The following is an 11720-nucleotide window of genomic DNA, read 5'->3' on the forward strand; positions in this document are numbered from 1 at the left end:
CCAGCAACCGGATGGTTAAATTGTATCTAAAATGCTAGATGTAGTTTTGTCTGTTTGTGTCCCAAAGAGGAGATTTTCAGAAAGTTTTAGAAAGCTTTTCCAAAGCTAGAGGGATGACTATTTAAAGCGTGCCCCCATTTATAATTTTCCTCCCACCTCTAGTTCCAGTTGTATCTGTTACTTTTTGGACTTCCTATCTTTTTGTCCTGCTAACACTACCCACCAGGGCAAACACAAAAAGGTGAACCACAGATGGTATTAAAACCTGAAAGAATGTTTAACAATTTCTGTTAAAAAAAAAAAAAAAAAAAAGGAATTGCCCATCACTGTTAGAAACATAAAAGGAAGCATTTTATTCAATACTTGCCTTTACTTTTGTGCAGTAACTCCATATCTTTACAAGATGAAGCTTTTCTTCCAGGTTAAATATGAGCAGTATAATTTAATTTGCTTTCTGTCAGCCCAGGGCCATTATGCCCGTCTGAATCCAAATTACTGCTGCACTGAATAGCACTTATTACATGAGGACCATTCAGTGAAGCAGTAAGAATTCCTCACCACATCTGTCAGAAGAAGGGGGCATATTGTTATCAGACCAGACTGACCAGGTAAGCAGTAAGATTGTAGATGTGCTTTTAATGCAGACAACTTTTCAATCCCCAGTATTGTCCTTTATGGGAACCCAGAACCCCTGTGTTGCAATGCTTGAGTGCTAACCACTAAGCTATAACTTATTCAGAAATGCATTTAACAGTTGTAATTGTTTTTTTTTCTGATTGGTTTTATATTAGCTTTGTAGTTCAGAATTGTTCTCTTCTTCCTTGTGTTATAGAATCTGACACCAAAAAGCTCAATTTGCCATTTGGAAGACCAGTGGTTTTACAGAACAGTGATTATTGCGTTTTGTACCATGATATGTATGTAAGTGGCTACAGCTATAATATTAAGATGCCACTGTGGACCTCTTACACCATTGGAAGAAATGTAAGTTTATAAGTTTGTAAGAACTATATTTTCTGGAAGGTGGTGAGCTTTTGCCATAATCAGCAAGTATACACATCATACTTGCCAATTTTGGCACAGACTTACCTGTGCGCAGCCACATTGTAGCATTAGATGGTCTAGGACCTATCATCGCCACATATCAGGGCACCATCTTCACCACCAGCTTACACTCCATTTCCATACACAGAACCACAGAACTCTACATTACATGGCACATGTACATTGTGCGTCTCTCTTGTCAATTGGCTCTACCTCCTGGTAATTTTTTTTTTATTTTAGGTCAGTTTTAAGCTTTGTGTGTTAAAAATTAACTCTACAATAACTTATAAAATATTAAGACAAATGTGTACATCAAGTTTTGTACACTAAAGGCAATTACTAGGTAAGGTATTTAAAGCACTTGGCAGGCTTTGTGGTTGGCTTGCAAAGGTAATAGAGGGGTTTCAAAAGCAGAAACAGGCCTTTGAAACATGTCCATATTTAAGTTTAGGAAGGTTGACAGGACAACAGATTAGGAGACACTACACAACCTTCATACTTCAACCTCTCATTTTATTTATTTCAAGAGGGCAGTTTTTGACTGTTTAATGTTAGAAAACTGTCAGTTTAATCAAACTTCAAACCCTATATGTGCCTACAGTTATCTCTTGTTGGCCAGCAAGATTTGAGCTTTGTCTTTAACTACAGAATCAGATTTGTTGATGTATTTTAGCTGTGCTGACATTTTGCATAGTTTGTACATGGCATCACTTAAAAGGGACAGTCCTTTTAAACTTACTGTACATCCAATTTGTATGACTAAATTAGTAGTTAGAATAAAAAAAAAACCACGCTATGTTGTGCAGAAGGATGACCTCTCCCCTCCGAAAGTAAAAAGGTTTGTACACAGAACAGAGACTTATACAGACTAATTTCAGGGCCAGGAGCTCAAGCCTTGCTCACCACAATAGAGCTTAATGTGTTCATTACATTCCGATTGCTCTCTAATGTAACTTTTGGCAAAACATAAATGTAACTTGATGAGCACATGGATTGAGAAAATAATGATTCCCTTCTGGATCACATTTGTGGATTATTATGACATCCTCACATATACTGATAAATGAACGTTTTCATTTTTGGACTAAACAGACATTTTTGTATTTGTTAGGAATTTGTTTCTCCCTCCCTGGAAAAGAAGTCTTTGTGTTTATTTATGGATGTTCGAATTCCATCAGGACAAAGTCAGCGATGTCAATATTACTCTAATCATACCTCCCTGAATTATGGATTCTTCTTTCCTGCAAGTAATTACACTCACTTTACTTTCATCATAAGTGCAACCTCAACTCATTGCTGAGTACAGTATTTATTATGCTAAAGTCTGAGAAGTAATAGTCTTCACATTGCACAAAAGTCTTTGAGTCATGGTCATGCAATCTGAAATTGCAATTCCTGGTATAGAGAAAATGGAAATACAAAATGAAAGAGGCAAAATCAACTGCATTTTTTAATATTAGAAGACCAAAACTGTGGAAGTCTAGCCACTAGTATTGTCTTTAGGCTTTAGTGAAACTGGCAGCCAAAGGCAGCAGTGCCTTAGATGATATCATATTACCTAGGCACATCAAGTGCACTGCTATTATTTAGAATAATGCAAAAGAAAAGGTAGAATGTTTCAGGATAGGCCTAGGTAAAATAACAGTTTCAGATATCTCCTTTAAGATAGAAAATCTTTACTTTTTGAGTTTAGGAGCACATTAACTTAGCCTGACAAGTTTTCCCTTCACTAGCCATATGTTTTATTTTGTAAATGAAACCACATAGTCCCAAAAGTGATAAGTTTGCTTGAAGTCTCAGTTGGTAGTCCCAGTCTTCAATAGTTAGTATTTAATTCAATGGTTGTGTGACCAGTAAATGACACATGCCTAAATATTGTGAGAAAAGATCAAACACAACACTTAGAAAAATAAAAAAATAGGAGCAAAGAGCAAAGCTGTAGGGAGCAGGACTGAGCAGCCCATGCTGTGGGACTTTCAAGCTGCAACCTTGAGTACCAGGTCCCAACCAGCTGTGGCCGCTTGGGTGGCAGGACTTTATTTGCTAACCATTTGGAACTTATGCTGATGCAAGCAGTTTTTGTGTCATTGAGCAAAGCTGTTTTTGTGACCTTGTGCTGGAGTGAAGCAGTTTTGAGTTAAGTTTGTCCTTCAATAAATGGACTTTCTGCTGATCTCCCTAACGTCACACAATATACGTATAGATGCACTACAAACCCTTTAATACAAAAGCATTGTAAAACCTATGTAGTACTTCCACATATTGGATGTTATAAATGATAAATGTTGCTCACATGTATCTGTTTATGTTGTATGTCATGTACAGTTTGTCTTCATTTGTGGATGGAATGTAATGAATTCAATCACATAAAGAATACACTTTCTGTATTTTTATATATTTGTCTTTGCTTTATACAATAAAATGTGTGTATAATGACTTTTGTTAGCCATAGAAGCCATCTTTCTGACATATTATAGTGACCAATAAGAAGGTTTACTACACAAAAAAAGGCACAGTGGGGAAAATAGCTTTAAAAGTCAGGGTTTTGAGCTGTTTCCTTTAAACTGTAACAAGGATCAAAAAAGTATTTTATAGTTAATACAATACCTTGTACTGCATGCTCTTGCCTAATTCTTTACTTTATTATTGTAACTATTTGTGAAATATGTTTTTCAGGCCTCCGAAGAACATCTCAACCAACATCCTATTCAGGGCTAACTACTAGCAACATTGGTCCTATGTATCCTGCTTTTAAAGGTTAGTGACTTTTTGGCATCAATATTTTATTTATCTATATAGTAATAACCATATTTCTAACATCATGTCTGCTAATACATTTTAGCCATATCTTGTCAAGTGTAGTTCTCCAGAATATATGGTTTAGGGCAAAGTTTTGTTGAACCTTGCACTATGTAGTGAGTAATGAGAAGGGAAGATTACTAAGTAATGAGAAGGGAATATTACAACAATTATTGTTAACACACTCATTTTAAATCACACAAAGGCTCTTAAGGAAATGATGACCTCATACTGTATATTGATAATAACCACATTATCATTCCAATAAAACAACAAACTATTATTACTTTGCCCTATTCTCTTAACAAGATAGATTAATAGATATCAGCCACTTAGGAAGTACACCCTTTTAATGAGTTGGCCAACTCATAAGGCTCTGTTTATAATCTATTGTTCATTCAAACCCCCTGGTGGGAATCAGTTATTACCATTGAAACACACGAACCTAGAGGATTCCCACAGGTTTGAGGGAATGTCTGATTCCCAGATTTATAAATAGAGCTCATAGACTTCAATTGCGCTGCACTGCAAAGAAGGAAGTGGTGTCTGTATATATATACACATATGGCTGCTCCAAAAACTTTTAAGTATTATTACATACAAAAATTATGCACAGGCACAATGTTTAAAATAAAAATACATTCAAAAAAATATAACTAATAACTAACTATTTGATTTAGCATATTCTACTAGTTTCATTAAATCTGTGCAGTTTTTTTTAGATTTTTTTTGTAGTTATTTCATTTTTTCTGATCTACCTAAACATAAGATGTTCTCTAGATCTGAATACATTAAATATATGTACTGCCAGGTGCTGGGTGGTAAAAATACACTGTTTTATTTCTCAGGCATTAAAACATATGATAGTTATACCTTTATAATCTACAGTATTGGCTGTTTCAGTTGTATTCCTTCTTTCTCCAAAGCATCCTAACCACACTGTTACTAATATAACAATATAAAATTAATTGAAGTCATCGTACTGGCCAATTATGTCAGCAGATAGAAGTGACATGTCACAGGAAGGACTTTAACATGTGGACGGTGACCAGTAGCCTGGTTTTGATCTTCTCTAAGTTGCCTGAGAAACATAACTTTATTTTTGTAGCCAGACAGGTGCAAAAGAGTATCCCCATTTGTTTCTTGTGGTCCTTCTGCAGCTTCTTTTTTCACTAACAAAATGTAAAATGTGTGATTGTGCCCACAATTTAGAGATACCAACAATTGTCCAACAGGGTGCACTTGGATTTGGGTGCTGTCACTTTTTTGATCACTTGTTCATAAAAATTGAAAATTAGATTAGCATCCCTGCTGTATGTGACCCTATTAGAAGTGATGAAAAAACCTTGGAGGTTAAATATAATCTCCCCAATGGGGTCATTGTCGTAAACATAAATTTCATTTTTTCTTTCTCCATGCAAATAAAAACAAATCCCATAGTTTGAAATATATGATTTCTACTTCTGCCTGTGTCAAATACACTCCATCATTATCATAACATAAAGGCCAAGCAAGTTGAATAGTGCAATCACTTATGTACCAAATGGGAAAATTCAGTAGCTTAATCCTCTTCTAGATATCTAATAACACCTGTAACCACTGATATATGTCTGTTATCCTGAGACAGGAGGAGGCAGGCAATGGGACAATACTGACAGACTGGAGCACTGAATACTGACTTCTTTATAAGCTGGAGTTAGCAGCAAGTTATTTTCCTATTTATTATTCTCTTTTTTTTTCATTTCAGTTATTTGGGATTATTTCCAAAACGTGATATTATTAAAGTATGCAGCAGAGAAAAATGGTGTCAATGTTATCAGTGGTCCTATATTTGATTACGATTTTGATGGCCACTCTGACACTTTTGAACAAATTCAACGGTATGTAATAATGGTGGCATTCTATTTGCAATGTTTTTTAAACTAAGAGATTAAGTCAAATATGTTTTATGGCATGTATTCATTTGAATGAAACATTTTAAAGACGTGAATGTGCAATTATTAAAGCAATCTTGGTTTTAGTAACATGTGATCTTCAGTGCAGGATTTATGTAGTGTTAATTAATGTTGGTATGAGTTTTAGGCTGCTTTTGCATTACCTTGTATGAGAAAGGAAAGCAATTCAGAAGCAAGGAAAAGTACTCTGTTTAATCCGGTAGCAGTAAAGACGTGTGCTTTACCTCCCACATACCACAGCCAAGCCCCCCCCAATATAAAAAAATAAATATACAAAGAAAAGGTCCGTTAAATGCGAACCAAGTTCAACAAGTTAACTTCAACAAGTTTTTCACTTCATAATCTCATTATATTAGCAGTTCATTACTTGCATAGTGGGGAAGGTAACAGGGCTTCTTTGCTGCATGCAGCATACAAAACCATTTCTTACTGGCCTTCTTTTTCCCATTTCTAATCCCACTTCCAAAGATTCAACTATAAATTTTGTCTTGCTGAGCAAATTTTAAGTGAGTCTGTGAACAATCCCCCATATGACACTGTTCATGTCCTGCATGGGTCTGCTCAAGCAAAAGTGCTGCAATGGGGTAAATCAACGAGATTCCAAACACCTAGAAGTAAACGGTAACTCCTGGGCAAGGGGAAAGAAGAATATAAGTACAGGAACCTTATACCCCTTACTGTACCTTAAACCTTGTATTTTTTCAGTATGCGCAAAGTTAGAGATCATTTTATTATATTTACATATTTTTACATAGCATAACTACATCTAATGTGCAGTATGCAAAATGTTGGCTGTGTTTTACCTAACATATTTTTTTTTAATATGCTTTTCTTTGCAGAATGTCAAATGATATAGATGTTTTTATTCCAACTCACTACTTTATTATTCTGACAAGCTGTAAAAATCCATCTGAATCTGTGATGCAGTGTTCTGGACCTCTTGATGTAATGTCTTATGTTGTGCCTCATAGGACAGAAAACAGTGAAAGTTGTTCTGTAAGTTATTATTCTCTTGTGTGAATTATAAACTATACGTGTAGGGAAGAAATAGCCCCCTCTTACGGTTAGGTATGTGTTCTTATGAACACAAGTCAGGGTAAAATATTTAGTTATCACCGTGTCTGTAAGCAAAGGCCTCTTTATGGACATCATATTTTTTTTTGAGCAATGTCCATACATCTATGGACACTTGATTACCTAGTCAAACAATTCTATTTGCATCTGTATGTTTTACTAAATGCTTGTACAACAACATGTTCATATGAAAAAATTTACTGCTGTGTATATCCTAAAAACACAACAAATTCAAATACCCAAATTCAAATAATAGTACTTGTATTATCAACCAAGTTCCTTCAGAGGTTGCTAGGGGTTTTTTCGATCTGTGGCCGTTTGACCTCCCCTCCTTTGATGATGACTACATAGTTCTGGGGCCAACATCACTTGTTGGAGCCAGCTACATGACTCTAATGATATTGTCAAATGTCTTTAAAGGCATTTTTTTAGTCACCAGTATAGGGGGCCATTTTTTTTTACTAGTCACCATCATTTACAATGCCCCCCCCCCCCCCCCCCCCCCATAAAATTGCTTTAGTATGGGTTTCCATGCAAATCATTTCAAAGCTTCCTCAATGGGTAAACAGGTTAAAAAGACCACCTTAATGTGACTTCTTCCCCACTTAACATACAAACTCTGTGTCCTTGTTTTCCATCCAGTGTGATTAGGTTGTCCCCTTTTTGTGGAACATATAGCAATTATATGATCTGCAGCACTGGTTGAGGATAGAAATTTAGTAGGGACATTATGGATGCCATAATAACCCAAAAGTAGTCAAAACACATATTTCCGATGCTTGGGATCTGGAAAAGAAACTAAAAAAACACAGCTTTTACATTCTCCGGCTGCCAATCTCTTACTAGCAACAACTTTACCTGCTCAATGGGTTGAGGTGACATCTGTTTCTCTATGTCTAACCTCAAAGTACAAGTTCTTTTTAATCAGTAATATAAATGTATTCATCTATGAATATTCTTTAATTCTATCTTTGTATCTTTGTGTTTTACATTTACAGGATGATAAAGATGCATCGCTATGGGTTGATCAACTTCTGCGATTCCATGCAGCCCGTGTCAGAGATGTTGAACTTCTTACTGCACTAAGCTTCTTTCACAATACCAAATATTCTGTTTCTGAACTTTTACAACTCAAAACATTCATCCCTGATTATTTATGAATGTGTGGAGGAATTTACTTCACAAACCAGCGCTACCTACATTTCAAATGTTTTTGTGTGTTCTGTATGGAGGTCACAGTCATTTATACTGCTGTTTACTGGTGGAGAAATACCCCCTCAAACACCATTGGAAAATTCTTTTGTTATTTCACTGTTTTATGGAAAATGTTTTTTTTAAAGGACTTAATAAAGACAGATAAATATTTTAAAAAAAGGTTTGAAGAAAAAAAGTGAATAAGTTAATGGGATAAACACTTGTATTTACCTAACCACATTACATTTACTTGGTCTAGAATATGTGTTTTTAGTGGGATAAATATTATGTTGGCATCTGAACTGCAAAGTATAGAAACATAAGTAAACATACATAATACAGAGGAAAGAGCAGAGATGCAGTTTATTGATGTTAGCATGTACATATAGAAGGCTGCTGGAATTCTATTCCTTTCAACTATTCTTTTTGTGATAGTGCCTTTTACCTTCCTTAAATTTCTAACTGTGAAGCTTGAACCTGTTTCCTCTGTGTCAATTCACACAGCACTGAAAAAGGCATTTATTTCAACATGTCTTCAAAGGGTAGGTCAAATTAAAACATATATTGCAAGGTTTAACAGATGCTTGTAAACCTAATCACTGGCCATCTTTTTTTGTTTCTCTGGAATATCTGAGAGATAAAGAAAGAAAGTAAAGAAGCTGGTGGCTGACTTTATATGCATGCATCTTCCACATATAACACTGGTTAACGAACATTTTCTTGCGCATATTACAAATATGGTATTAGAAAACTATGAAACATGAAAATTAAGCAAAATAAACTAGATATGCCTCCGTATACAAAATTAAACTTTTGAAATACTTAATGTCAATATATTCTATGTTCAGTATATTTACAGAATTAATCACAAAGAAGTCTTTGAAAAACTCAGTTTGTATGATTTCCCTTTATACTGATGATCATGACAATCACGTTGAAGGGTCCAGCAGTAGTCTGCCATCATGTGTCTATCCTATTTGCCCTTTCTTCCATCACCTTTTTTTTAATCTTGATGGAACCTCTCCCCTCACTGAAATTGCCAAGGTTTTCTGGAAATGTTTGCAAATGGCTATGTAGATAGTGTACCTTTATGCTTATAGTAGCACCCTAATTTTTAAAGTTTAAAAGCAAATGTTGTACCAGTTCTTCGTAATTTTGTGCTTTATGGTTACCCAAGAAGTTCTTCTATGTCATGACAACCATGACATAGCTGTGCCAGGCAGAAGCTTCAGTATCAGTCATGTACTTTGTGAAACTAGAATCATTTGTCATTTTCCCAATCTGGGGTCCATCAAAGATTCCTGCTTTTAATTTTTCAGGACTCAGTCCAGGGAAGAATCTACAAATGTATTTGAAGCAATCGCGTCCTTGTTCAGAGCTCTAACAAATTGCCTTACTAATCCCAACTTTATGTGTATTGGAGAGAGAATGATTTTTTCTTTACCATTGGCTTGTTAATGATGTTCGCTGCACCTTTTTTCATGTTTTGCCTTAGAGGCCACTTTTCCAGTCACTTTTTTCCAGTGATCCTTCTTTGCTCTACTATCCCACAAGCAGATGAAACATGGGTACTTTGTGTATCCACTTTGCTGTCCAAGTAAGAAGTTCACCATTTTTAAATCAACACATATGGACCATTGGTGTTCATGATAGTAAAGCTTTTGTAAGACCATTTTGATATTTTTATATTCTTCTTTAAGTTTTGTTGAGTGACCAATTGGAATTGATGCATAGCAGTTGCCATTATGCAGTAAAACAGATTTTAAACTTCGAGTGGCACTGTCTATGAAAGTCTTCTTTTCCAGTCTTCTGCTCGGTTTTCTGATACTCCCATATGGGCTAGTAGTCCAGGGATGTTACAACAGTACACAAAGTCTCCATCTTCACTGAAATATGGTAGGAGTGTCACCTCTCCTGTCCTATAAACTGTTATTTTACAGACAGTTCTTTTCTTTAGCCTGGATGCTAAAAGTTCACATGCTTGTTTTGACAGAGTTAGGTCACATAATAAATCATTGAGCTCTTCTTAGGAGAACTGCTGGTTTGATGAAACACTTCCTTCATATTTGCTTCCACTGCTAACTCTTGGATTACACTCCAAACCCTGTATATCCTCCATGTCGGATACAGGAATATCAGGGAGTGTACTGAACACTGGTATGAAAACATCAGCACCATGCGCCACAGGTCGTCTTGCTGAATCCAAATCAGGGCACTCCCACTTGTTTTTCTTTTCATAACGATTAAAAATCTTATACATTCACAGCACAAAAATAACAAACATGATGATTTTTTGGCTCTTGTCATACCATAGGTACACCAAATTTCAAACTTTTCAGTTTTCCATTATTCCACTGATGTAGACATTCTACACAATTTTTGCATACCATATGGAGAGCCCAATACTTATTTCGGTCCCCCGACATTGGTCCCCCGCCAATAAAATGCTATGCTTGCGAAGTTAAGGTGTTTCTGTTTCAAAGCAGTGCAGTTTCCATGAATTTCACATGTGATTTACAAAAACGTTGAATTTTCTGCAGCTCAATGACAATCTTTAGCTCTAAGTATGAGCATAAACTTATGTTACTAACAGGGTAGTGTTAAAGTTTCTCAAAAACGTTTTGTTAACATGAAAGCTCACCCAAAGCAAGGTGAAAATAACTTCATATAATTTAAGCATGTAATCTTTATTGACATTTTTTTGTAAGAATAATGGAGAAATAAACAGCAAAAAACTTTTTTAGTAAACATTTTGTTATAGTACACATTTTTTATAAACTGTATTTGGTGTAAACTACTACTGAAATATGTACCCTCATGGAAAGCCAAGAACTGGTATTCTGACAAGCAATTGCAACATATTGATTTTTGCACTTCATTTTTACTGAGTATTTTAATGAACAATAGGAAGGCACTGACTTTGAGAATGTTAAGTTAACCCCCCTAGCGGTATTCCCCAGTCACACTCGGGGTAGTTTTAAACTAAAAAAAACCCTACTTACCCTGCTTCGTTGTCGTCCCCTGTTATCCTGCTGGTTCCTGCAGGTCCTGGGGACACGTCCTTCCTCCTCGATCTCCAGCCAGCAAATGCAGCGAGGATCTCCGGGGTTTCCTGGTGACGTTGGTGCATGCCTAGATGCTGGCGGGCGGATCGTCGGGAAATTCAAATCATTTTGTATTGGATTCAATACAAAATAGCTGTATTGAGTCCAATACAAAGAGATATTCATTTAATATATAAATAATTTTATTATATATAAATTATACATGCTACTGTACACGTACATGTTTAAATATTTTTAATTTTTTTTTTCAGATTTTTGTGTTTTGTTATTTAAAATTTATTAAATGTAATAAAATATTAAATATTGGTGAGTTATGCCTAAGAATTATAGCCTAAAAAAAAATAGATTTCCATGCAAAAAATGATGCCGCTTTTTGCATGGAAATTTGCACGGAATTAGGGAGGGTAAAGAGTAGAAGAAAGGGTAGTTGCTCACAGTAATACCAATGAAACTTGGTAAACTTAGTATAAAATCAAAATCTAGAATTGCTACATGGAGATTAAAGAAAGCCAATAAAGTATCCCATCTTAGATATACAGTACCACATCCCAGATTATATTTGTTTTTATTCTATATGAATCTGTCACAA

At 35.3% G+C, this 11720-nt stretch overlaps 1 protein-coding gene across 1 annotated transcript in view; it reads left to right on the top strand.

Annotated features, from left to right (window-relative positions):
• LOC140328954 (ectonucleotide pyrophosphatase/phosphodiesterase family member 1-like) overlaps positions 1–10814 on the top strand; it is a 55576-nt gene extending 44762 nt beyond the window's left edge. The window contains exons 20-25 of the mRNA XM_072408917.1: positions 833–984; positions 2156–2291; positions 3721–3801; positions 5591–5723; positions 6638–6794; positions 7871–10814. Of these exons, the coding sequence (XP_072265018.1) occupies positions 833–984; positions 2156–2291; positions 3721–3801; positions 5591–5723; positions 6638–6794; positions 7871–8032 (821 nt within the window). The 3' untranslated portion in view covers positions 8033–10814. The remainder of the gene's footprint in view (positions 1–832; positions 985–2155; positions 2292–3720; positions 3802–5590; positions 5724–6637; positions 6795–7870) is intronic.
• The last annotated feature ends 906 nt before the right edge of the window (positions 10815–11720 follow it).

The sequence above is a fragment of the Pyxicephalus adspersus genome, chromosome 4 (assembly GCF_032062135.1).
Source record: "Pyxicephalus adspersus chromosome 4, UCB_Pads_2.0, whole genome shotgun sequence".
Lineage (NCBI taxonomy): Eukaryota > Metazoa > Chordata > Amphibia > Anura > Pyxicephalidae > Pyxicephalus > Pyxicephalus adspersus.